The sequence below is a fragment of the Carassius auratus genome, chromosome 19, assembly GCF_003368295.1.
Source record: "Carassius auratus strain Wakin chromosome 19, ASM336829v1, whole genome shotgun sequence".
Lineage (NCBI taxonomy): Eukaryota > Metazoa > Chordata > Actinopteri > Cypriniformes > Cyprinidae > Carassius > Carassius auratus.
In genome coordinates this window covers 19,633,786-19,661,779 of record NC_039261.1, presented here as the reverse complement: position 1 = coordinate 19,661,779, position 27,994 = coordinate 19,633,786, and the positions used below count along the sequence as shown (strand labels likewise).

At 41.5% G+C, this 27,994-nt stretch overlaps 1 protein-coding gene across 1 annotated transcript in view; it reads left to right on the top strand.

Moving 5' to 3' along the window:
* Window positions 1–27,994, top strand: part of LOC113119784 (collagen alpha-1(XIV) chain) — an 85,650-nt gene extending 57,656 nt beyond the window's left edge. Inside the window, exons 33-45 of the mRNA XM_026289440.1 lie at window positions 6,775–6,861; window positions 6,954–7,007; window positions 7,087–7,182; window positions 11,521–11,574; window positions 11,648–11,701; window positions 11,778–11,831; window positions 13,066–13,137; window positions 13,212–13,247; window positions 13,319–13,385; window positions 13,461–13,649; window positions 13,739–13,816; window positions 21,932–22,087; window positions 26,902–27,994. Coding sequence (XP_026145225.1) covers window positions 6,775–6,861; window positions 6,954–7,007; window positions 7,087–7,182; window positions 11,521–11,574; window positions 11,648–11,701; window positions 11,778–11,831; window positions 13,066–13,137; window positions 13,212–13,247; window positions 13,319–13,385; window positions 13,461–13,649; window positions 13,739–13,816; window positions 21,932–22,087; window positions 26,902–27,140 — 1,236 coding nt within the window. The 3' untranslated portion in view covers window positions 27,141–27,994. The remainder of the gene's footprint in view (window positions 1–6,774; window positions 6,862–6,953; window positions 7,008–7,086; window positions 7,183–11,520; window positions 11,575–11,647; window positions 11,702–11,777; window positions 11,832–13,065; window positions 13,138–13,211; window positions 13,248–13,318; window positions 13,386–13,460; window positions 13,650–13,738; window positions 13,817–21,931; window positions 22,088–26,901) is intronic.

The following is a 27,994-nucleotide window of genomic DNA, read 5'->3' as shown; positions in this document are numbered from 1 at the left end:
TGAACGGTCTAGGAGGAGTTAGTGTCCAAAAATTTTCCGGCCAGAAAAATAAGAAGAAGAATAATAAGTTTAAATAGGATTTCAGTATGCAATTAATTAAGTTGGCTTGAGAAAGCCAACTTAATTAATTGCATTAAGATAAAGTAACGAGAGCAGCGTCGTCCACAGTAACGAAGTAAAAGTACAGATTTTCCCCCAAAAAATTACTCAAGTAAGAGTAAAAGTACCCATCTTTAAATATACTCCAAAAAGTATTAGTTACACCAAAAAATGAATCAAGTAATTTAACGAGTAAATGTAACTCATTACTACCCACCTCTGCACCTGAGCTAAACAGTTCACATCACCTGCAAAACACACACTGTCACTCTAAACACACCGAGAGAGAAAAACACTACACACAACCCTCACTGAGATAACACACACCGTCACTCGGATCACACAGAGAGGAGAAACACTACACACAGTCCTCACTGAGACCCTCACAACCCTCACTGAGATAACACACACTGTCACTCGAAACACACCGAGAGAGAAAAACACTACACACAACCCTCACCGAGATAACACACGCCGTCACTCAGAAACACCGAGAGAGAAAAACACTACACACAACCCTCACCGAGATAACACACGCCGTCACTCAGAAACACAGAGAGAGAAAAACACTACACACAACCCTCACCGAGATAACACACGCCGTCACTCAGAAACACAGAGAGAGAAAAACACTACACACAACCCTCACTGAGATAACACACACTGTCACTCTAAACACACCGAGAGAGAAAAACACTACACACAACCCTCACTGAGATAACACACACCGTCACTCGGATCACACAGAGAGGAGAAACACTACACACAGTCCTCACTGAGATAACACACACTGTCACTTGGATCACACCGAGAGGAGAAACACTACACACAACCCTCACTGAGATAACACACACCATCACTCAGAACACACAGAGAGGAGAAACACTACACACAACCCTCACTGAGATAACACACACTGTCACTCGAAACACACCGAGAGAGAAAAACACTACACACAACCCTCACCGAGATAACACACGCCGTCACTCAGAAACACAGAGAGAGAAAAACACTACACACAACCCTCACCGAGATAACACACACCGTCACTCGGAACACACCGAGAGAAGAAACCCTACACACAACCCTAACTGAGATAACACACACCGTCACTCGGAACACACCGAGAGTAGAAACCCTACACACAACCCTCACTGAGATAACACACACTGTCACTCGGAACACACTGAGAGGAGAAACACTACACACAACCCTCACTGAGATAACACACGCCGTCACTCGGAACACACAGAGAGGAGAAACACTACACACAACCCTCACCGAGATAACACACACCGTCACTCGGAACACACCGAGAGAAGAAACCCTACACACAACCCTAACCGAGATAACACACACTGTCACTCGGAACACACCGAGAGGAGAAACCCTACACACAACCCTCACTGAGATAACACACACTGTCACTCGGAACACACAGAGAGGAGAAACACTACACACAACCCTCACTGAGATAACACACACTGTCACTCTGAACACACCGAGAGAGAAAAACACTACACACAACCCTCACTGTGATAACACACACCGTCACTCTGAACACACAGAGAGGAGAAACACTACACACAACCCTCACTGAGATAACACACACCGTCACTCGGAACACACCGAGAGAAGAAACACTACACACAACCCTCACCGAGATAACACACGCCGTCACTCAGAAACACAGAGAGAGAAAAACACTACACACAACCCTCACCGAGATAACACACGCCGTCACTCAGAAACACAGAGAGAGAAAAACACTACACACAACCCTCACCGAGATAACACACGCCGTCACTCAGAAACACAGAGAGAGAAAAACACTACACACATCCCTCACCGAGATAACACACGCCGTCACTCAGAAACACAGAGAGAGAAAAACACTACACACAACCCTCACTGAGATAACACACACTGTCACTCTGAACACACCGAGAGAGAAAAACACTACACACAACCCTCACCGAGATAACACACGCCGTCACTCAGAAACACAGAGAGAGAAAAACACTACACACAACCCTCACTGAGATAACACACGCCGTCACTCAGAAACACAGAGAGAGAAAAACACTACACACAACCCTCACTGAGATAACACACACCGTCACTCGAAACACACCGAGAGAGAAAAACACTACACACAACCCTCACTGAGATAACACACACTGTCACTCGAAACACACCGAGAGAGAAAAACACTACACACAACCCTCACCGAGATAACACACACTGTCACTCAGAAACACAGAGAGAGAGAAAAACACTACACACAACCCTCACTGAGATAACACACACTGTCACTCGAAACACACCGAGAGAGAAAAACACTACACACAACCCTCACCGAGATAACACACACTGTCACTCAGAAACACAGAGAAAGAAAAACACTACACACAACCCTCACCGAGATAACACACGCCGTCACTCGGAACACACCGAGAGAAGAAACACTACACACAACCCTCACCGAGATAACACACGCCGTCACTCGGAACACACTGTGAGTAAAAACACTAGCATCAAACACCAATACACAAAATACTAACTCTTTATCTTTACTGTTTGAACAATGTATGTGACTTCATACAAAGTAGTACTTTCTTCCAAGGAAAGAGTGACATTCTTTCACGTGATTTATTTACATTTTTAGAACATAAAAGGTAAATTAAAATTAGCAGTTTGCTTCAATAGTCAGTAGTAATTTATGGAATTACAGTAATGAGAAAAAAAGGTAGAAATTAAAAGTACATACTGTAATTCAAACAAATAATTGAGGGACTAATCCTGAAATTGCAGTCAGCAGTGTTTGAAAGGCACAAGGCTGAAATCTCTTCTGTTTTGATTGTGTGGTTCACATTTTTGACATCAGGTTAGCATTTGAACAAAGTGCTGTAAATCCACAGTGTTGTGCAGGTTGTGGTTAAAGTCATGAGATAACTGTGTAGAGTTTGGAAAACTGTGTTCAAGCAATGAAAAACTAACTAGAGTTTGGTCCACATGAACTGCTGCTGTGCAGACTGTAGTTACAGTTTTGCACTTTATAAAAAAAAAAAAAAAAAATCTGTAAGAACTAGCTGTACACGACCGAACATTCTTGTTGCCCGATAGATTCAGAATAAACCAGTTACATCTCTTTGAAATTTAAATATTTTATTAATTTAACAATACAGTGTGAACAGACCCGAGAAGAGCATGAATAATACTGCAAAATTGCAAAAACTGAAGAGATACTGAGCCTCGCGATGTGTTCGCGCCACCATCTTGGTCTTATGAGATATACATACATACATATACATACACGGGGCAGCTGTGGCCTAATGGTTGGAGAGTTGGACTTCTAACCTGAAGGTCGCCGGTTTGAGTCTCAGTGGTGGCAGGAGCTGTAGTTGGGAGGGAGTGAATGAACAGATCTCTCTTCCTCTCTCAATACTCATGACTGAAGTGTCCTTGAGGAAGGCACTGAACTCCCAGTTACTCCACCGCACTGGATCTATAGCTGCCCTCTGCTGTGTGTGTGTTCACTTCTCACTGCTGTGTGTGTGTATTAAATATGGAAAAACCCCTCTGGAACACAGAGACTGGAATACAGTGACAAATCATTGAATACACTTCACAAACGTCTTCTGAAGAACCAAGCGTATGTTATTACAGTTTTTGCCCATTGCTTGAACACCATAGACCCATGCTTAGACTAAAGTAACACAACTTGAAGCTTTTGTTACCATACCTCAAACACATGTACCCATACCTTAAACAAAAGCGCTGCTTTGCACTCTAGTTGCAATTCTGCAACACACTTACTCCTTTATGCAACACACTTGGTCCTGCATACTACACTCTATTTCATACAGAAGACACTTTGTTCAAAAATGAAATCTCAGAGTGCCGTTTGGAAAACACATGTATCCAAAATACAAAACACATCAGGTAACTGCTACCACTCAAATACACAACTAAAGACACTTACTTGCAAAACTGAACACCAATCAGCCAGCTACAAAAAGCCCTCAGTTTAGCCATTTCAAGAACTTTGCATGCATGGATGGAGGAAGAGCAAGAGGAAGAGGAGGAGGAGGAGGAAGAGGAAGAGCAAGAGGAAGAGGAGGATGAGTAGGAAGATGAAGAGCAAGAGGAGGAGGAAGAGGAAGAGGAGGAGGAAGAGGAAGATGAGGAGGAAGAGGAGGAAAAGGAGGAAGAGGAGGAGGAAGAGGAAGATGATGAGGAAGAGGAGGAGGTGGAGGAGGAGGAGGAGGAGGAAGAGGAGGAGGAGGTCGAAGAGGCCATGCACAGACCCCTATTTCTGATGATATAAGAGCAACTTTGGTGCACCATGTGATCAACCATGGCCTGACTGTGAGGGCAGCTGGGCAGAGAGTCCACCCACACGCCGCATGTCTCTTCTGCAGGTAATGGAACTGTGGTGACATTCAGGTGAGAGCAATCCATGGATGGTTTCCACATGCAAGGGGATATTTTCCTAGCGGGAGAAGACATTGCTTGTGATGTGGATAAGGCCAACAGATGGTGGGATCCATGAGCCCAGGAATGCACAATTGACATGATTTTCTGTATTTAGATTTTAGATACACCATCTGGTGCACCTAGACATATCATCAGTGATGTAACCTAGGATCACGGGGGGTTTCGGGTCTTTCAACAATCAGACCCCCTCCCCTAGGCGACCCAGCCGGGGTGATCAGGTCCCAGCTTATGTCCAGGTAGCGCTACTACCCTACACGCCATGCCTCTCCTCTCCTGATCCACAGCCACCTTGATGCTACTTCTGCAGCATCAGTGGCCAACTTGATGGCCCTTCGCTGGCTCGCCCCTGTGATGCCAAGCATTTTGTAGGCCCTGCAAAGGGATTGGCCCACAAACCCTCGACATCCCACTTCGACGGGTTGGCATATTGCCCGCCACCCATTGCTCCGGCAATCCTCCACAAGCTGGGAGTACTTTGCCCTCTTTCTTTCATTGGCCTCCTCCATACGGTCCTCCCAAGGCACTGTGAGCTCCAAGAGAATTACCTGCTTGGAGGCCTCTGAGGTAAGCACAACGTCTGGCCTTAATGTTGTTATGGCAACTGCCTCAGGGAACTTCAGCTGCTTGCCCAGATCAACTGACAGCTCCCAGTCACGCGCCGTTGCCAACAGGCCAGAGGAGGTGCCCCGGGCAGCTGGTGTTGACTTCTCCCCAGCTCTGACAAAAGCTGTGGTCTTCACTGGGCGGAGGCTCTTGCTGTGGCTAATTCCACTGCAGAAAGACTGCAGTGTTTTATATAAAGTAGACTAGTGTGTTCCCCCTGATCTGAAAGTGTATGCATATGATGCAAGTATGTGTCATTTTGTCATCAGAGTTACACTTTGACAAAGGAATGTTAGGTTTTGATAGCAGAGTTTAGGTTTTGATAGTAGAGCTTCAATTTGACACAGATGTGAATGGTATATTTCTCACTGGTGTGTCATGTTAATTGTGTGTAGAGTTTTGGCACAATGAGCGAAGTTTTGCAAAATGTGTTCAAGCAACAGGCAAAAACTGTATTAGTCATTGAATGTAAGAAAGAACTGAGTTTCTTCATCTTTTCAACCAGCGCTGGATCACAGTGATGTAGTGGTTCTTCTTTTCTCTTTAGATGCTGTTTTTCATGGCGCTCTAAGATTTATATCAAACTGTAACCCTTCACCTCAACACTGCACTCTACGTAACCTTCTCTCTGGAGTAGAGGGACCATACATTGGTAGCTAATTATTTATCAAACTATTTTGGGGTTGTTGGGTTCTTATTCAAAAGAAACGTTTGGTCTCAGAAATGTCTTACTCTTTCTGTTTAATTTGGGATTTTGTGTGCGCACCTCCATGTGATTGGAATTTACTCTAAATGAAATTAAAAATGACAAACTTTGGTGTCTATTAAACATTTTTTATTCACTCACTTAAAGAAGACTCAGTGAGGTGCAATTGTTTTTTAGTTTTAGTTTTGTTTTTGTGAGTTGTGTTTGTAGCTGCTGCCTGTGTGTGTCTCTGCAGCACAGAAGCAGTCATCAGTGTCACAGGTGTATCTGTAGAAATAGACAACAATTCATTGTGTGTCACAATTATACATTTCTCTTTCATGACAAAAATCATTAGGATATTAAGCAAAGATCATATTCCATGAAGATATTTATTAAATGTCCTACCATAAATATATCAAAACATAATGTTTGATTAGTAATATGCATTGCTAAGAACTTCATCTGAACAACTTTAAAGATGATTTTCTCAATATTTAGATTGTTTTGCTCCCTCAGATTCCAGATTTTCAAATAGTTGTATCTCAGACAAATATTGTCCTCCTCACACACCACACATCAATGGAGAGATGATTTATTCAGCTTCAGATTATGCATACATCTCAGTTTAGAAAAATTGACAATTTAGACTGGTTTTGTGCTCCCAGGTCACATTTTTGGACAGGTCTCTTCTGTGAAAGAATTTTTTTTTTAAATCTCACAGAGTTTATCCTGTCTAAATAAAGGTTAATTAAAATATCAAATCATTGAATCTGACACTTGAATCGACTGATTGAATGTTTGATTGTGATTGAGTGATTTGAATGTGCCCAGAGTGAACGAATCGTGAAACACAGTGTGATTGATCAGCTGTTGTGTGTTTGCAGAGGAAGGAAGCTGAGTGTCCGTCTCTCCCTCGAGCATGCACCTGCACTCAGGACAGCAAGGGCCCCCCCGGCCCCCCCGGCCCCCCGGTACCAGCCCTTCATCATCATCATCATCATCATCATCTCAGACATCTGTCACTGACTCTGTTTGTGTGTGTGTGTGTGTGTGTGTGTGACAGGGAGGCCCGGGCATCAGAGGAGCCCGAGGAGATCGAGGTGAACCCGGCCCTGTGGTACAATATTACCCACAATCCTCCTAACAAGAGTTAAGGGTGTGATTATAAAAGTGTATTAACACAGTTGTGTGTGTAGGGTCCTGTTGGTCCAGTGGGGGACGCTGGTGTTCCAGGTGCTAAGGGGCCTCTCGGTCCCCCAGGGCCCAGTGGACGCTCCATCAGAGGCCCTCCAGTAACTAACAGCACCTCCACACCGAGTACTCCTTCACACTCGGGCTGTCAAAGGACAAAACTTTAGCTTCCACTCATACACACACACATTACCTCAGATTCTTTGCATGCAAATCAGGAATTAATTTATTTTTTATTAACGTTTAAAGATAAATTACATTTATGCAAAAAATACTTATTTTATTGCTTTCAATATAAAAAGTGTGGTGGTTTATATTTGATCGTTGCATCCTCTTGTGGATGTAGGAGGCAATACAGTACTTTTGTTCTCTCTAACATGAAGTCTTTTGAATTTGAATAGAATTGTATTATTATTGTTACACAAGTAATTTAAATGTATTTTCCAGCTGTTTGGACAGCTTTAGTTTACATTGCTTCAGTAATTCATTCAATTCAACTGAAGTGACCCTGTTAATCTCACACACGTCTCAGTTATTTCTCAGAGACTTACACTAAACAAGGTAGTAGACATCTAGGTCAATTTACAATTAATTGTAATACAATACAATACTGTATTACAAAATGTAATACAATTTATAAATAAATTACAATTGAGTGTAATCTAAGGGAGTTATGAAATATAGGCCAAGTTACAGATATTTTTGTTAAAAGTTTTGTGCTTTTCAGTTTATACAATATTCAATTCAATTTAATTTTATTTGTATAGCGTTTTTTTCAATAGAAATCGTTTCAAAGCAGCTTTACAGAAAATTATGTTTCTACAATATTTAGTAGTAGCTTATAAGTGGTGACTGTCAGTTCGTGCACGTATATGTATAATGAATACAAGACATAGTCAGCCAGACGATGAACATTATTAATATTATTAATAATTATTATATGATGCACTCACACTTGTTGCAATAATTGTTAGTTCTGTTGTTGATTCAGGGTTAGCATCATCTGAGGTCCTCTGAGGGTCAGCATCATCTCTTCTCAGGTGTTCTGGATCCAGACTGGAGCTTGTGTAAATCCTAGTTACCACGGGATGAAGATCCCAGCAGAAACAGAGAAACACATAGAGACATCATTAGCATAGCTGCTGATCCAACAAAGTAAAATTAATTAGTTTAACCCAAGCTAAAGAATAAGAATAAGAATGCGCATTTGATCAGATGCAACTACACTCACAATTTAAGAGATACATTATTCGTATGCTTGGCGAAAGAGATGCGTTTTTAATCTAAATTTAAACAGAGAGAGTGTGTCTGAACCCCGAACATTATCAGGAAGGCTATTCCAGAGTTTGGGAGCCAAATGTGAGAAAGCTCTACCTCCTTTAGTGGACTTTGCTATCCTAGGAACTACCAAAAGTCCAGTGTTTTGTGACCTTAGGGTGCGTGATGGGTTGTAACGTGGTAGAAGGCTAGTTAGGTACGCAGGAGCTAAACCATTTAGGGCCTTATAGGTAAGTAATGATAATTTGTAACTGATAAGCTTGTTTATTGAAGAAGCAGGACAACCATCTAGAAGTGCATTACAATAGTCCAGTCTAGAGGTCATGAATGCATGAACTAGCTTTTCTGCATCAGAAACAGATAACATGTTTCGTAGCTTGGCAATGTTTCTAAGATGGAAGAATGCAGTTTTTGTAACATTGGAAATATGATTTTCAAAAGACAAATTGCTGTCTAATATAACACCCAGATTTCTGACTGTAGAGGAAGTAACAGTACATCCGTCTAGTTGCAGATTGTAATCTACAAGATTCTGTATAGTGTTTTTTGGTCCAATAATTAATATCTCTGTCTTATCCGAATTTAATAGGAGAAAATTATTGGTCATCCAATCTTTTACATTTTTAACACACTCTGTTAGCTTAGAAAATTTAGAAGTTTCATCTGGTCTTGTTGAGATTATATAGCTGAGTATCATCAGCATAACAGTGGAAGCTAATTCCGTATTTTCTAATAATATTACCAAGGGGCAACATGTATATTGAAAATAGAAGGGGACCTAGGACAGATCCTTGTGGCACTCCATATTTTGCTGATGATAAATGAGATGACTCCCCATTTAAATAAACAAAATTGTAGTGATTGGACAGGTAGGATCTAAACCATCTTAGAGCCTGCCCTTGAATACCTGTATAGTTTTGTAATCGATCTATGAGTATGTCATGATCTATGGTAATGCAGCACTAAGATCAAGAAAAACTAGAAACGAGATGCAGCCTTGATCAAGAGGCAGGTCATTTGTAATTTTAGTTAGTCTAGTTCATGTGTATTTTTGGGTACAAATAGCAGTTGAGATGGATCAGGCAGGTTATTTGCGAATCTCTCTTTGGTGGCTGGAACAATAGTTCTGTCCAGACGGTAACGCTGAGACATATAGTCAATATCAGTTATACGCAGCATGCACGATACAAGGAAATTGTCTGTAATATCATCGCTTTGAGGTACGATATCTATATCGGTAAGACCGATTCCATGCGATATAATAAAATATAGTGTGGGTTAGGCCCAGTGACATTTTGCTTGACTCCAAAAGAGTTTATTAGGTCAGTAAACGCAAGTCCTAATGCATCATTTGTATTATCAACGTGAATATTTAAATCTCCCATGATTAGCGCCTTATCAATTGTAACCAGAAGGTCTGAGGGGAAATCTGCAAATTCTTTTAGGAATTCTGTATACGGCCCTGGTGGTCTATACACAGTAGCCAGAGCAAGAGATACATTAGATTTATTTTGCATGTCTGACAGAGTAACATTTAGCAGAAGTGTTTCGAATGAGTTAAACCTGTATCCTGTACTGTTGTGTAAGGTTAACATTGAGAATATCACTATATATTGTTGCAACACGACCAGTCTGATGGGGCTCATGCTTTTTTTGGTGGAGTGGACTCATTTAGACCAATATAATCATTTGGTTTTAGCCAGGTTTCAGTCAAGCAGAGTACATCAAAACTATTATCTGTCAAGTCAAGTCACCTTTATTTATATAGTGCTTTAAACAAAATACATTGCGTCAAAGCTACTGAACAACATTCATTAGGAAAACAGTGTGTCAATAATGCAAAATGACAGTTAAAGGCAGTTCATCATTGAATTCAGTGATGTCATCTCTGTTCAGTTAAATAGTGTCTGTGCATTTATTTGCAATCAAGTCAATGATATCGCTGTAGATGAAGTGACCCCAACTAAGCAAGCCAGAGGCGACAGCGGCAAGGAACCGAAACTCCATCGGTGACAGAATGGAGAAAAAAACCTTGGGAGAAACCAGGCTCAGTTGGGGGCCAGTTCTCCTCTGACCAGACGAAACCAGTAGTTCAATTCCAGGCTGCAGCAAAGTCAGATTGTGCAGAAGAATCATCTGTTTCCTGTGGTCTTGTCCTGGTGCTCCTCTGAGACAAGGTCTTTACAGGGGATCTGTATCTGGGCTCTAGTTGTCCTGGTCTCCGCTGTCTTTCAGTGATGTAGAGGTCCTTTCTAGGTGCTGATCCACCATCTGGTCTGGATACGTACTGGATCCGGGCGACTGCAGTGACCCTCTGATCTGGATACAGACTGGATCTGGTTGCCACGGTGACCTCGGAACAAGAGAGAAACAGACTAATATTAGCGTAGATGCCATTCTTCTAATGATGTAGCAAGTACATAGGGTGTTATGTGAAGTGTTTCCGGTTCCGGTTTACCTAATTAATGCAGCCTAAAAATCCTTTAACGGATTTGGATATTAAAAGCATATTAGTATGTTATGTGTAAGCCAGGTTAAAGAGATGGGTCTTTAATCTAGATTTAAACTGCAAGAGTGTGTCTGCCTCCCGAACAATGTTAGGTAGGTTATTCCAGAGTTTAGGCACCAAATAGGAAAAGGATCTGCCGCCCGCAGTTGATTTTGATATTCTAGGTATTATCAAATTGCCCGAGTTTTGAGAATGTGTATATATATATATATATATATATATATATATATATATATATATATATATATATATATATATATATATAGGGAGAATCCCCCTTGTGTCCACATCATTGAACCTGACCCCCTTTAGAATAAGTTTGAACAGCCCTGCTCTAGCAGACACATGATCACCGAAAAGTGTTGGGTGAAAAGTAAATAATTTCACAATAAAAGCATGATTGGGGTTATTAGGGTCACTTCCTCTAGATGTGGTTCTGCAAGTGTAATATTTTAGAGCGCATCACGTACATCACGTGTCTGTGATATATTTGAAGAGTTTATTTGCAAAAACTTATTTTTAGTTACATGATTTATTTATTTTTTGTTCTTTTTCCTTAAAATAATTAGATTACTTGGAACACAATGAAAAAGCATGATCTGTTTTTGTGAATGAGCTCTTGCTGTGGTATTGAGTGAGCTGTGTTTGGCAGGGCTCTCCAGGTGAGACGGGTCAGAAGGGCGATGCCGGTCCTCCAGGGCTGCAGGTAAATCCCTCACCGTTCACCTTCTCTCTCTCTCTCTCTCTGTGCGTCTGAAGATGGTCTCATGTTCCTGTAGGGTGTTCCTGGCTCTCCTGGGCCTGCGGGACGCGACGGGCCTCCAGGACCGCGGGTAACGTGTCCATCGCTCATCAGGCTAATGCTGCTAGCGTTCGAGCATATGATCAATGTGTTCTCGTCCTCCACAGGGGCCGCCGGGTCAGGACGGGCCTCAGGGACGAGTGGGACCGCAGGGATCTATAGTGAGTCCACAGACACACATTCACTGACCGCAGTCTCTCTGACACCAAACACTGCATCATGAGCCGCACACGTGTAGATGAACACAGCGACACGCCTCACTCTGAACCAGATCCAGGGCCTTCCAGATGGCCCACCGCGACATTTCACTAAAGAAGGGAAAATACAACATTTCAAAACTTATCTGAACTTTTTGTTTGTTTTATTTTTGCACTGAAATGTGAAAAACTCAAAGTGAGTTTCATTAAAAAATAATTTCACATAAAACATTTGGGCACATCTGCTCTTAAAAAGACTGTATTTGCTGGGATCAAATTTAAATGATTTAATTTTGAAAATGACGAAATTAGGATGCAAATATTAATATGCGTATGTAATTATTCTTATTGCTCTTAATTAAAGTAATTTAAAAGTTGGGCTATAAAATAACATGTTCTATTATATTCATGAAATACTCAATATTTTCTTATACAGTACAGTAGTCTTATTACTTTAAATTCTTATTTTAAGATTTTTACATACTAATAGACTGAAATATAATGTTTTATTGCAATTATTTTATAGTCATTAAATGAGTTAACAACAGTGGGAATGTGGCTTATAAGGTTTTTTTTTATGTGTATAGCGCTTTAAAGAACTTTCAACAACCAAGGTTTTCCCAAACTGTTGAGCCCTAAAAGTATGTTGTGCACGCAAAAAAAAAGGAGTGTTACTTATTCATTTATTACTTGAGTTTTTGTTAAATTTTTCTATGCAGAAGCATCACTGTAACAATTTACAAACTTCATATTCACGGGAAGAAGGAGGCGGGAACCAGCGGACAATCAAAATGAAGCTTTAATTTCAAAATAAAATGTGGACGACTGCCGCGCACAAACAAAACCAAACACAAAATAAAGCCCAGGCCTGGTCCTCTCTCGTCCTTCACTGTCGTCGCTCCTCTTTTATATCCTTCCCTCCGTGGGACTCGAGACCGGTGAGTAGAGCAGGTTAGGGTTAGTCGCTCATTTCCAATCACTCCACCCGCTTCGCTCCATTCCCACGGCTCTCGGCCCCGCCCCACTCGTCACAATTACCCAACAAAATCATCCCAGTCATCCCAGAACATTTAATGCTTTACAAATAAAGCTATATTATAAATCTTGTATTTTTTTCATATGGCAGAAGAACAAACTATCACAGTGTCAGTATTGCTCAGTATATTGAGTGTTTTTATAACCGGCATCTCGTCCTCAGGGGGGTCCAGGAGCACCGGGGGCTCCAGGGAAAAATGGCCCTCCAGGACCAACAGGAGACCAGGGTCCTCCGGTACGTGTTTCCACATGCGTGTGCACTTGATAGCATCAACGAACCGATGCTCAAACCTCCTCTGTCTGTTTCAGGGACCCCAGGGACCCAAGGGAGAGAAGGGCGAGCGGGTGAGTCTGATAACGAGTCTGACCAGATAACGAGGGCTTCTTCACATTCTAATCTCTGATGTGTTTAACAGGGTGAAGTCCAGTCCACGACTTCTGTCCAAGCCATAGCCAGACAAGTGTGTGAGCAGCTGATCCAGAGTGAGTGCAGAGAGAGAAACACGGCATTCTGAGATTGCGTTTGTGTCTCTGACATCTCTCTCTTTCCGGCTGCAGGTCACATGGCACGGTACAATTCTATTCTGAATCACATTCCCAGTCAGCCGGTGTCGATCCGCACTGTATCCGGGCCACCGGGGGAACCGGGCCGACAGGGGCCTCCAGGACCTCAGGGAGAGCAGGGGCCGCCGGGAAGGCCGGGATTCCCAGGCAGAAACGGGGAGAATGGCCAGCCAGGAGCCAGAGGTGCATGATTGTGTTTGTACTGACAGACTGAAGCACACAGACAGCGCTAACCTAATCACGATGAAACTGTGTGTGCTTATTATCATCAGGACCTCTGGGTGAGAAGGGAGACAAGGGCAGTCCAGGTGTGGGAGTCCAGGGACCCAGAGGACCTGCTGGACCGCCAGGTGAACACACACACACTCTCAGTCACCCATGTTTTTGTGAAAAGTGGGTTCATCCCATAGGCGTAGTGGTGTTTTATACTGTACAAACTGTATATTCTATGGCCCTACATCAACCCTACACCTAACCCTAACCCTCACAGGAAACTTTGTGCATTTTAACTTTCTCAAAAAAACTCATTCTGTGTGATTTATAAGCATTTTGAAAAATGGGGACATGGGTTATGTCCTCATAAGACACTCTCTCCTTGTAATTCCTGTGTCATACCCATGTCATTATACAGAGTTGTGTCCTGATATGTCACAAAAACAAGATTAATTGTAATGGTTTGATAGAATTGGCTGGAAGACCTGCCAAGAGAGCATTGCAATACAGTCTGGACAGAATAAGAACTTGAACAAGGAGTTGTGCAGCATGTTCCGAAAGAAAGGGCCTGATCTTCTTAATGTTGAATAAAACAAATCTGCAGGACCGGACAGTTTTAATGCAATATGGTCTGAGAAAGTTAGCTGATCATCAATCATAACTCCAAGGTTTCTGACTGGAGTCAATGATATTGCTGTAGATGAAGTGACCCCAACTAAGCTAGCCAGAGGTGACAGCGGCAAGGAACCGAAACTCCATCGGTGACAGAATGGAGAAAACAACCTTGGGAGAAACCAGGCTCAGTTGGGAGGCCAGTTCTCCTCTGAGGTCTTGTCCTGATGGTCTCTGAGACAAGGTCTTTACAGGGGATCTGTATCTGGGGCTCTAGTTGTCCTGGTCTCCGCTGTCTTTCAGGGCAGTAGAGGTCCTTTCTAGGTGCTGATCCACCATCTGGTCTGGATATGTACTGGATCCGGGTGACTGCAGTGACCCTCTGATCTGGATACAGACTGGATCTGGTGGCCACGGTGACCTCGGAACAAGAGAGAAACAGACAAATATTAGCGTAGATGCCATTCTTCTAATGATGTAGAAAGTACGGTGTTATGTGAAGTGTTTCCGGTTCCGGTTTACCTAATTAATGCAGCCTAAAAATCCTTTAACGGATTTGGATATTAAAAGCATATTAGTATGTTATGTGTATGCCAGGTTAAAGAGATGGGTCTTTAATCTAGATTTAAACTGCAAGAGTGTGTCTGCCTCCCGAACAATGTTAGGTAGGTTATTCCAGAGTTTAGGCGCCAAATAGGAAAAGGATCTGCCGCCCGCAGTTGATTTTGATATTCTAGGTATTATCAAATTGCCTGAGTTTTGAGAACGTAGCGGACGTAGAGGAGTATAATGTAAAAGGAGCTCATTCAAATACTGAGGTGCTAAACCATTCAGGGCTTTATAAGTAATATGCAATATTTTAAAATCTATACGATGTTTGATAGGGAGCCAGTGCAGTGTTGACAGGACCGGGCTAATATGGTCATACTTCCTGGTTCTAGTAAGAACTCTTGCTGCTGCATTTTGGACTAGCTGTAGTTTGTTTACCAAGCGTGCAGAACAACCACCCAATAAAGAATTACAATAGTCTAACCTTGAGGTCATAAATGCATGGATTAACATTTCTGCATTTGACATTGAGAGCATAGGCCGTAATTTAGATATATTTTTGAGATGGAAAAATGCAGTTTTACAAATGCTAGAAACGTGGCTTTCTAAGGAAAGATTGCAATCAAGTAGCACACCTAGGTTCCTAACTGATGACGAAGAATTGACAGAGCAACCATCAAGTCTTAGACAGTGTTCTAGGTTATTACAAGCAGAGTTTTTAGGCCCTATGATCAACACCTCTGTTTTTTCTGAATTTAGCAGTAAGAAATTACTCGTCATCCAATTTTTTATATCGACTATGCATTCCATTAGTTTTTCAAATTGGTGTGTTTCACCGGGCTGCGAGGAAATATAGAGCTGAGTATCATCAGCATAACAGTGAAAGCTAACACCATGTTTCCTGAAGATATCTCCCAAGGGTAACATATAAAGCGTGAAGAGTAGCGGCCCTAGTACTGAGCCTTGAGGTACTCCATACTGCACTTGTGATCGATATGATACATCTTCATTCACTGCTACGAACTGATGGCGGTCATATAAGTACGATTTAAACCATGCTAATGCACTTCCACTGATGCCAACAAAGTGTTCAAGTCTATGCAAAAGAATGTTGTAGTCAATTGTGTCAAACGCAGCACTAAGATCCAATAAAACTAATAGAGAGATACACCCACGATCAGATGATAAGAGCAGATCATTTGTAACTCTAAGGAGAGCAGTCTCAATACTATGATACGGTCTAAATCCTGACTGGAAATCCTCACATATACCATTTTTCTCTAAGAAGGAATATAATTGTGAGGATACCACCTTTTCTAGTATTTTGGACAGAAAAGGGAGATTCGAGATTGGTCTATAATTAACAAGTTCTCTGGGGTCAAGTTGTGGTTTTTTGATGAGAGTCTTAATAACAGCCAGTTTGAAGGTTTTGGGGACATATTCTTATGACAATGAGGAATTAATAATAGTCAGAAGAGGACCTATGACTTCTGGAAGCACCTCTTTTAGGAGCTTAGATGGTATAGGGTCTAACATACATGTTGTTGGTTTAGATGATTTAACAAGTTTATACAATTCTTCCTCTCCTATAGTAGAGAATGAGTGGAACTGTTCCTCAGGGGGTCTATAGTGCACTGTCTGATGTGATACTGTAGCTGACGGCTGAATGGTTGCAATTTTATCTCTAATAGTATCGATTTTAGAATTAAAGTAGTTCATAAAGTCATTACTGTTGTGGTGTTGGGAAATGTCAACACTTGTTGAGGCTTTATTTTTCGTTAATTTAGCCACTGTATTGAATAAATACCTGGGGTTATGTTTGTTTTCTTCTAAAAGAGAAGAAAAGTAATCAGATCTAGCAGTTTTTAATGCTTTTCTATAGGATATGCTACTTTCCCGCCAAGCAATACGAAATACCTCTAGTTTTGTTTTCCTCCAGCTGCGCTCCATTTTTCGAGCTGCTCTCTTTAGGGTGCGAGTATGCTCATTATACCATGGTGTCAAACTGTTTTCCTTAACCTTCCTTAAGCGTAAAGGAGCAACTGTATTTAAAGTGCTAGAAAAGAGAGAGTCCATAGTTTCTGTTACATCATCAAGTTGTTCTGAGGTTTTGGATATGCTAAGGAATTTGGATACATCAGGAAGATAACTTAAAAAGCAGTCTTTTGTGGTAGAAGTGATGGTTCTTCGATACTTGTAACAAGAAGTAGAATTTACAATTTTGGCTATATGAAGTTTACACAGAACTAAATAATGATCTGAGATATCATCACTTGGCTGAATAATTTCAACACAATCAACATCAATTCCATGTGACAGTATTAAATCTAGAGTATGATTTCGACAATGAGTAGGTCCTGAAACATGTTGTCTAACACCAATAGAGTTCAGAATGTCTATAAATGCTGATCCCAATGCATCTTTTTCATTATCGACATGGATATTAAAATCACCAACTATTAAAACTTTATCTGCAGCCAGAACTAACTGGGATGTAAAATCACCAAACTCTTTAATAAAGTCTGTATGGTGCCCTGGTGGCCTGTATACAGTAGCCAGTACAAACATAACAGGGGATTTATCATTAACATTGGTTTCTCTGGATAATGTTATATGGAGCACCATTACTTCAAACGAGTTATACTTGAAGCCTGCCCTCTGAGAAATCCTGAAAACGTTGTAATAAATTGAAGCAACTCCTCCCCCTTTGCCTTTTAGACGCGGCTCATGTTTATAACAGTAATCTTGGGGGGTGGACTCATTTAAAATAATGTAATCATCAGGTTTTAGCCAAGTTTCTGCCAAACAGAGCACATCTATATTATGATCAGTTATCATATTATTTACAAAAAGTGTTTTCGTAGAAATGGATCTGATATTCAATAAGCCAATCTTTATCATTTGTTTATCCATATTGCATTTGTTTTTTATTTGTTGAACCTCAATTAAATTGTTAACCTTAACTTGGTTTGGACGTTTTTTGTATTTTCTAGTTCGGGGAACAGACACAGTCTCTATAGTGTGATATCTAGGTGAAAGAGTCTCTATGTGCTGAGAATTAACTGACCTCTGTGACGGGAGGCAGCTAGCAGACGGTCGGTTTAGCCAGTCTGTCTGCTTCCTGACCTGGGCCCCAGTTAGTCAAGTATAAACACTAAGACTATGTGGCATATTTCTAGACAGAAGAGTGGCGCCACCCCAGGAGGGATGAAGACCATCTCTTTTAAACAGGTCAGGTCTGCCCCAAAAGCTCGTCCAATTGTCTATGAAACCTATGTCTCAGAGGACCACCAGGACAAGACCACAGGAAACAGATGATTCTTCTGCACAATCTGACTTTGCTGCAGCCTGGAATTGAACTACTGGTTTCGTCTGGTCAGAGGAGAACTGGCCCCCCAACTGAGCCTGGTTTCTCCCAAGGTTTTTTTCTCCATTCTGTCACCAATGGAGTTTCGGTTCCTTGCCGCTGTCGCCTCTGGCTTGCTTAGTTGGGGTCACTTCATCTACAGCGATATCATTGACTTGATTGCAAATAAATGCACAGACACTATTTAAAGTGAACAGAGATGACATAACTGAATTCAATGATGAACTGCCTTTAACTATCATTTTGCATTATTGAGACACTGTTTTCCAAATGAATGTTGTTCAGTGCCTTGACACAATGTATTTTGTTTAAAGCACTATATAAATAAAGGTGATTGATTGATTGATATGTTATTCTGTGGGCACCACTTAGACATCCAGCCATTGAGTGATGACGATCTGCTATGCATCTCGTCACCACGGTAAGCAGGGAGAGGACCAGAGCATATTACAGTGTCTGACATCGTGCTTGCAAGTTCACACACCTCTTTAAAGTTATTTTTAGTGATCTCCGACTGGCGAAGTCGAACATCATTAGCGCCGGCATGAATAACAATCTTACTGTATTTACGTTTAGCATTAGCCAGCACTTTTAAATTTGCCAAGATGTCAGGCGCTCTGGCTCCCGGTAAACATTTGACTATGGTGGCTGGTGTCTCTATATTCACGTTCCGTACAATAGAATCACCAATAACTAGAGCACTTTCATCAGGTTTCTCAGTGGGTGCATCACTGAGTGGGGAGAACCTGTTTAATGTTTTGATCGGAACAGAAGAGCGGTGTTTTGACCCACGACTATGCTGCCTCACCGTCACCCAGTTGCCCTGCTGCAGGGGCTCTGCTGGAACCGGACAATGTACAGGAATCCCTGAGCTAGACGCATCCAAAGCTGAATCTAGAGCCCTAACATTCTTACTGTCCTCAATTAAAGTTTGGATGCGTGTCTCTAATTCTGAAATCTTCTCTGTCAGCCTAACTATTTCCCTGCATTTATCACACGTGAATCCCTCATCAGCGACAGAGATAGATAAACTGTACATGTGGCAAGAGGTGCAAATAACGATAGTAGGCGAAGCCATTACTCACCGTGCTTGATGAAATATTCTTACTGCGGTTGTTTGATGAACTTGTGAAAAACTGCAGCATGAGAGAGGAGAGGAGAGGAGAAAAGAAAACGCTAATGACAAGCTAACGAGTGCTAACGCTTTGCAGGTGTACTGCAGTCACGGAAGAGCGAACGATCAAAGTTAATCTGATAAGATTGATCGATAATATCAGAAATATGGAGTGAATTAAGTTATATTTTACAACTTAAAAAACAAACAAACAAACAGACAGTGATAGTAAGAAAGATTTTAGAGAAAAAATATTTGAGACACTGTTTTCCAAATGAATGTTGTTCAGTTGCTTTGACGCAATGTATTTTGTTTAAAGCACTATATAAATAAAGGTGATTGATTGATTGATTGATTGCACTGCAGCTGTCTTCTAGCCATGTTTCATTTAGAAAAATAAAATCCAGATTGTTTGTGGTTATAAAGTCATTGATTAGAAATTATTTATTTTTTAGTTAGCGAATTTTAAAAAGCGCTAACTTGATGGCAGTGCTTGGTGTCTTTACCTCAATCTTAGTTTGATGCATAATAGGCCGCAGATTAGATGAGTTTGCCCTTCGGCTTGAGAAGGCCTTAGACTTTCTATCACGTGATAAAACTGAAATAGAGAAAGCTACAGGCACACTGGGTTCCCACTTGTTCTGTAAGCATTTGTGAATGTTGCTGCTATTATAGCGGGGACCCGACACATATCACTGAGAGCTGCTATCAGTTGTTTTTGGTTCACCTTCAGCAGATAGAGGGTTTGGGCCCTGGCATTGTGGCAGCGGTCGGAGAGCTCTCATAGGAACAGGGCCCACAGGCTTTGGTTGTTGGGGGGGGGCGCCGTTTTTTTGTTGATATCTGCGGGCTAGCAGCGAATGAGTGGGAGAGTTTAGTCCCAACACACTCCAATTCCTCCATTTTCTGTGAGAAGCACAGAAGTGGAGATGCTGGAGAGAGGGATAATGTGTCTGGTGAGATGGGCTGTGTCTCTGGTGTTTCCGGTGGCTGTGATGTGTTGTCCTGGCTTCCCTGGCTGTTTTCCAGAAAGTCATCCCTGGGTGCTGAATTTTGTAGCTGTTTTGATACATCACAGTCAGTTTGTGAGGAGCTCTGTGGGCAGGGCTCAGCAGGGATAGTGTCTATCAGCAGTGCTTGTTGTGTCTGCATGGTGTTATCAGTGTCCTTGTGGGATATGTCAACCACATGATGACTCGGACCCAGTGTGTGCTGAATGGATTGACACTCTGCTGAAGGATGACGGAGGGAGAAGTAGATATTGTCCTTAAGCACTCTTGCACCAAGTTTGTTTGGGTGGAGGCCATCCGGTTCAAACAATTGTCTATGGCCCCAGAAAAGATTGAAGTTGTCGATGAAATTTACTCATTTTATATTACAAGATCTTTGTAGCCATGTGTTCAGCCCAAGCAACCATGAAAACATATTTGTTCCCCTTGCTGGGAGTGGTCCACTGATGAACGACTGAACTTTGAGTCTTTGAAGTTTTTCAAAGAGTTCACTGAAGTCCTTCTTAAGGAGTTCTGACTGCTCTTTCTGAATATCATTCTTCCCCACATGGATGATGATTTGATTTGCAGTCTTGTGCTTCATCAGAATGTTCTGAAGTTCCTTGTTCACATCAGAGACCGTTGCTTGAGGAAGGCAGCATGTTGTTGTAGTCCTGCTACGGATGTTTCTGATAACAGAGTCACCCACTATCAGAGTCCTTGGCTCGGCTGCGCTCTGAGCTGAAAGCCGCTGTCTGCTCGACCTTGAGCGCCTGTTAGTAGCCGTGTTAGCTGCTGGCTGATCCGATCCATGTTTAATCACATTTGGGGATTTCTCACCCACATTTATTAATGCTTCAAATCTGTTCTGCCAACTTGTTGGTATAAACTGTTGAGATTCAGCAGATTCATAGGGCTCACCGGCTGTATGCTGAGAGGGTCCATGACGACGGTCTGCTAAGTGTTCCGTCTGTTTTGGAAGTCCAGAAAGTGACTTTGTTTCAAGAATCACAATCCTTTGTAGAAGTTTGCAGCAGTTCATGCAACAAATAGATCCAACAGGAGGGATTTTCTCTCTCTTCTGTTTGAATGTAGGCAGTTGTTATCCCGTCACAGGAATGTAAGCTGTTTGCAGTGGGAGACAAAGTCTTCTTTTTGTAGTATTATTCCAGTCCCAATGTTTTTAGTTTTAGCGTTTGTGCCAATCTGTTATTTGAGCACTGTGCTGATCTGCTGAAGGAAAAATCTTAGAAAAATCAGAGAAAAGTACAGAAATAAGAAGCAAAGCGCAGAGCAGTAAGCTAGACCGTCCGAACGGCAGCAAAGCCGGAAGCAAAGTAGTAGGATTATTAGAAAGGATGAGTTTGGAGACTTCTGCCTCAGAGAGTGAAGAGAAGGATGTGAATGAGTGTATGTTTGTTGGTGAGATGTGCTTGACAGATTGATGTTTACTGTCTTAATTCATGTGAGAGATCCATTATCATAATATGATAACTTCAGGCGGACAACTGCACAAATACATAATATTGTGTGTTCAGAGTCTGAGAGTGTGAGTGTATTCAAATGACTGAATAGAATATGAAACAGGAAGCTGAGGACTCTGTTTCCTGCTGTACCACAGGAGCTCCTGGTGAAGGACGAACAGGAAGTCCAGGCTCATCTGGTCGCCCCGGTAACCCCGGCAGTCCCGGCAGACCCGGGAATCCAGGACAAGATGGTCAGCCCGGCCCACCCGGATACTGTGACCAGAACGCCTGCCTCGGCTACAACGGGGGAGGTGAGTGTGTGTGTGTTTGTGTGTGTGTGAGAGAGAGTGAGTGTGTGACTGAGTATGTGCATGTGTGCGCGTGTGTGTGTGTGTGTGTGAGAGAGAGAGAGAGAGAGAGAGAGAGTGAGTGTGTGACTAAGTATGTGCATGTGTGCGTGTGTGTGAGAGAGAGTGAGTTTGTGAATGAGTGAGTTTGTGTTTGTGTGAGAGAGAAAGTGAGTGAGTGTGTGACTGAGTGTGTGTGTGTGTGTTTGTGTGTGTGAGAGAGAGTGAGTGAGTAAGTGAGTGTGTGACTGAGTGTGTGTGTGTTTGTGTGTATGAGAGAGAGTGAGTGTGTGTGTGTGTGTGTGTGTGTGTGTGTGTGTGTGTGCTCTTGTTTTTGTGACATATCAGGACACAACTCTGTATAATGACATGGGTATGACACAGGTATTACAAGGAGAGGGTGACGTATGAGTACATAACCCATGTACCCATTTTTCAAAACGCTTATAAATGTGAGAGTGTGTGTGCGTGAGTGTGTGTGTGTGTGTGTGTGTACTAACCCTCACTGCTGTCATTAAGGTGCTTCATTCGGCTCCTAATGTCATGCTCTTGATGACGATGTCTCTGTGCGTGTGCTGCATGAGACGACATGAGCTCTCACTCTAGATGTTCAGACTGGAATTACATGCATAAGACTGCATGATTAAAATAAAAATGATTATTAAAATTAAAATGACTCTGACACAAACTGCATCCGCTCTGATTATGAGTCACTTTAATGTTCATTTAAAACACAGCATGTGCCAAACATCTTCAAAAATTAGGAATTTTCTCTCAATGTTTGAAAATGAAAATTAAAACAGGTAATGTATAAATATGAGTTTTTGCAATTTTACAGTTTTACTGCATTTTTTAAATTAAAAATTACAATTGTAAAATTTTCATATTTTTATTTAATAATAATGTTATATGACTAATACAAAATCATATTAAACCATTATTATTAGTCATTTTATGTATAATCACAAAAAAAGTGCCAAATTGTGCTAACAGGAGTGTGTTATGTTCCATAGTCACATGACCTCGTTATGCTGCATGTTTGATTCAGTAAGTCAGCAGATTACTGTAGAAATGAAGTTGGCAGTAGTTCATCATGTGTTGTGAATAATAATCAGGACTGCATGAGTGCAGAGGATTCACATACACATGAGTTCTTATGCAAAAATACTAGTGTACTGTTTACACTGACACTCACAGAGTAAGAGGATGAACATCTAATACGTAATTGGTGATCGAATATTTTAGTAATTGAGTATTCTACCAAAAATTCCATTGATTAATCGAGTAATCGGATAAAATGTGTTTTTGCTTAATTAAAGTGCAATATTAATTATGCAAGAGAAAATAAGACTCCTAGGTCTCTTAAAATTAACAACGAAGTGTCCATTTAAAAAAAAAAATGCATAGAATGCAATGCATACATCAAAAATAAATATTTAATTATTACCCATTTTTTCTCTGTCTGTACTTGTACTGTGAACAATGACAATAAAGTTGACAGATGAATTAAGTGCATTTAAGTGCCATTCAGTTGGAGTTTTAAATAAAGCATTTTCTTGAACATTAATTTAATTTATCTTTTAATTATTGAAAATAAACTTAACTTTTCGGTAAACAAAGGGCATTTACTAATAAAAATAAAACATGGAGGAAATGTTGTGTGATTAAACCTTTTTTTTTTTTTAAATGATTTTATTTATTTATTTATTTATTTTTTGTAGTAGGCTATGTACATTCTGCTGACCGGACTTTTATTTTGACAGGATGGCGTACCTTTACAGTTCTGTGTATGTGATGTGACGCTAGTTTTACTCAAATCAAACGGTCAAATGCTCATGAAGTGACTGTCAGAGCAGTTCTGGAGATGTTGTTCATGTGTTCACGTGCTTATTTAGAGAGACAGCGGAAGCTGAAATCATCGCGAGCGTCACGCGCGCTGCAGTGTGTGTGATAAAGGAAGACACGCTTCTGCTCCATTCATTAACAGAGACATGCAGAACATGCAGGATTCATATTTAAATGGACTGTTCCTGCTTAATATTTACAGATATTAGTCCATATCGTGATTTGATGTAAGTGCAATGACCTATTTTTGATTAATTAATTCAAAATTTGGCAAATTCCGTGCCATTGCGCGTTAAGGCTGGTTCACACGGCAGGATAATTAGGCCGATTTTAGCCCCGATTCACCCCTTCCGACAATCTTAGGATGCTCCGATTATCGTAAAATAATCTGATCAAATATTCCTGCCGTGTGTGGTGTGTTAAGACAGCTCTCCTCTGCTCGGAAGAACGTCGGGACCGCTCCGATCTCAAATCGGGGATATCCAACATGTTGGATTTATTTGGCCCGATTTCTTCTCGTGTGTGGTGTCCCCCGAGGACAAGCAATCATGCAGCCTGTGGCCTGTGGCGTGTAGCCAATCAGAAAGCGAGGTGACGAGGCGGCGAGGAAGTACCGGGAAACAAAATCAAAACGGCCGGCGTATATAATATAACAAATATAACAAATACAAATAAAGTCGATGGGCATAACTACACCCACAACTGCAGTCCACCAGAGTACATGGAAACGAATATATGAGCGTTTATTTCAACGGTTATTAATCTGTGTAGTATGTAACAACATTTCTATGAGATAAAACAACAACTTATCTCCATATTATGATATAGCAAGTATAGTCCATGCTCGCGTTGTCTCCACCTCTTTGACCATCGCCTTTTCTTTTTTTTCTTATGTTTTTTTTCCGTTAAAAACAAAGCACAAACTATGGCCACTGCATCCTCTTCGTCCACCATGATTGTTTACTCTAAAGTCACGTTTGATCTCGAGGGATTTTGCGAGATTTCCCGTCTGACCTGGGAATGCTCGGGAGTCAAATCGGTTCGTGTGTGATGTGTTGATATTGCCGTGTGGCTGCACACCACACACTGAATGACCAAAACTGTTAGACCCGTGATTTTTTTATCGCCGTGTGTGGGGTCTCTCAGGTTTGGAAAATCGGCCGACAATTTTTAAATCGTCCCATGTGAACCAGGCCTTAAACTGTCCATTTTTATGACTGGATTGCGCGATTGCCTCCGTTTTCTGCATCGTGGAAATCATAGGGCCCTAGTTGTGGTATACCAGCTCTATCTTGCAATGGACATACACCACGATGTTCTCTTTACGTTTGCCCGCTCCCTCAAATCAAAACACTGCTGACTCCTTGTGTCTCCTTCCGCTTTGTGGGTGACGTAAACGCGTTGTGTCACATTAAAACAATCATTGCAAAAGAACCTGACGTGAGATTTAAAATAAATTAAAAGAGGCTTCGAGGCAGAGGAATTTGCCTCTTATCATTTTTTGTAATCGAGTTACTTGAGGAATCGTTTCAGCCCTAGATTGAAGTTACTTTTTCTTTATTAACCCTCTAATTAAAGAAAATAATTTTCCAAGTGCTCCACACATGAAGTTTTCATCATTATGTAAATGTTAAACAAACTTGTCTTTTCTTTTGCATGTTGTTCAGAGATAGTACAAGGAAAATATTTTTTTTTAAATTCTCAAAAGTCAAGGCAATTCAAAATGACTAAAGGTATAACACCAGCAGACTATTATTAACTATAAATGTTCAATAAAAACAATGAACAGCAGCTTTCGGTCTGTCACCATGATGTAAACATGAAATGTTAGACATACAGTAGTAGATACAGGTCTTTTATTCACTTGCGCTGGTTTTCCTTAGTTTTTTTCTGTGTGAACATGGACATGTTTGTTGAGCTTGTGTCTCTTGCAATGTCTCATACATGAAAGAGCTTTCTAAAAACATGGTGCTCAAGTTTAAAGAAGTTCACTCCCATCTTCTTACATGTTTTTCTATTCCACTGCGCGCGTCGCATCTTTATCAACACAAGAGCTCATTCTGTGTGAAAGGCGGCTAGTGAAATGAGTGTGTGAGCCGACATGCGATGGATCGTTCTTTTCTACTTACTGTTATCACTGGAATATTGTCAGTGTGTCTAATTCTACATTTTGGTAATATTTCTATTCAAAATGAATTGTTTTGTATATTTGGGGTGGGGCAGTTGGTGTGGCCTGTTCATAAGTGAATGGTGTTGTGTCTTTGGGGGCGGGGCAGTGGGTGTGGCCTTTACATCAGTGAATGCTGTTGTAACTTTGATGGCGGTGCAGTAGGTGTGGCCTGTCCATCAGTGAATGGTGTTGTATATTTGGGGTGGGGCAGTAGGTGTGGCCTGTTCATCAGTGAATGCTGTTGTATCTTTGGGGGCGGGTCAGTGGGTGTGGCCTTTACATCAGTGAATGCTGTTGTAACTTTGATGGCGGTGCAGTAGGTGTGGCCTATGCATCAGTGAATGGTGTTGTATATTTGGGGTGGGGCAGTGGATGTGGCCTGTTCATCAGTGATTGGTGTTGTATCTTTGGGGGCGGGTCAGTGGGTGTGGCCTTTACATCAGTGAATGCTGTTGTATCTTTGATGGCGGGGCAGTAGGTGTGGCCTATGCATCAGTGAATGGTGTTGTATATTTGGGGTGGGGCAGTGGGTGTGGCCTGTTCATCAGTGAATGGTATTGTATCTTTGGGGGCGGGGCAGTAGGTGTGGCCTATGCATCAGTGAATTGTTTTGTATATTTGGGGTGGGGCAGTTGGTGTGGCCTGTTCATAAGTGAATGGTGTTGTATCTTTGGGGGCGGGGCAGTGGGTGTTGTTCACGCTGCTTCTGCATCAGTAACGCGTGTCTCTCTCGTGCTGCTTGTGCGGTGTGTTTGCTGCTCAGAGCTGGACGTCGATCCTGACCTCACTGACACAGATGTTCCTGTAGTTCAACTGCCGCCCAGCTCCTACCAGCCATATGGCCCCGATGCCGAGGACGAAGACCCTTACAGCTCCTACACCTCCTACTACCAGCCAAACTACCCTCCGCAGCGGCTCGTGCAGCCCGACGACCCCGTCATACAGGAGGGAGTGGAGGAGCTGCGCTCGCCCGGCATGCAGCGGCACACGGGCAGACGCTAGACGCACCAAAGCTATTATAGGACAGAGATGATGATGATGATTGCACTCTGCTTATTCCTGTAGTTGTAATTGTAGTTATATTTAGGCTATTTACGTTTCTAAAGAAAGTAGCAGCAGGTGAGTTTTGTCTGAATGATGAACAGATTCGTTCTGATTGAATCAGTTCACTTACTTGAATCGTTTCTTTCCATCGATCTGATTCACTTGCAGATCCAGTGTCACTCATTGCATGGGGTTTGATGCTTGAAACATAGCTGTTATTGATATGATTACATATTAATCAATATGATTGGGTGTTATTTTTGTGTTTATTAAAAACAATCTTATTATATTGTACTTTAAACATTTTAAAACATTACAAAAAGTTAAGCTTAGGAGAACAGTTTAAGGTAATTTCAGCGCTCAAGGACAATGGAGAATATTTCCTATGAAACAGATATATTTAGTATATTTCGATCAGTATGGAGGCTGCTCTTTCTGTTCTGAATCTGATCTGTTCAGCTCATAGTGCCTCTTTAGTTTGGCTGATTTGAAGGAATACATATATATTCATGTGCTCCTCATCTGTAATAAAACTCATCCAGCCTTTCAATCATGCTGTTCTTCTACCATTCCGCGTCTCAGTATTTCATTTCTCAAGATGTTGTTGTTTTATCTTCAGAGTTATTTATTTTATCTCGAGTATTTCTGTATTTTTTTCAGTATTCAGCATGGTTTGTTCTGTCTTGTTAAACCATTGATTACAGTCATTTCATATGTTACCTGTTTCTAGGTTTGATATAATGCTATATTGTGATGATCAGATTAATCATCATGCAGGGCTTGTGTGGTTGAGAATGTTAGCCTTGCTGTCA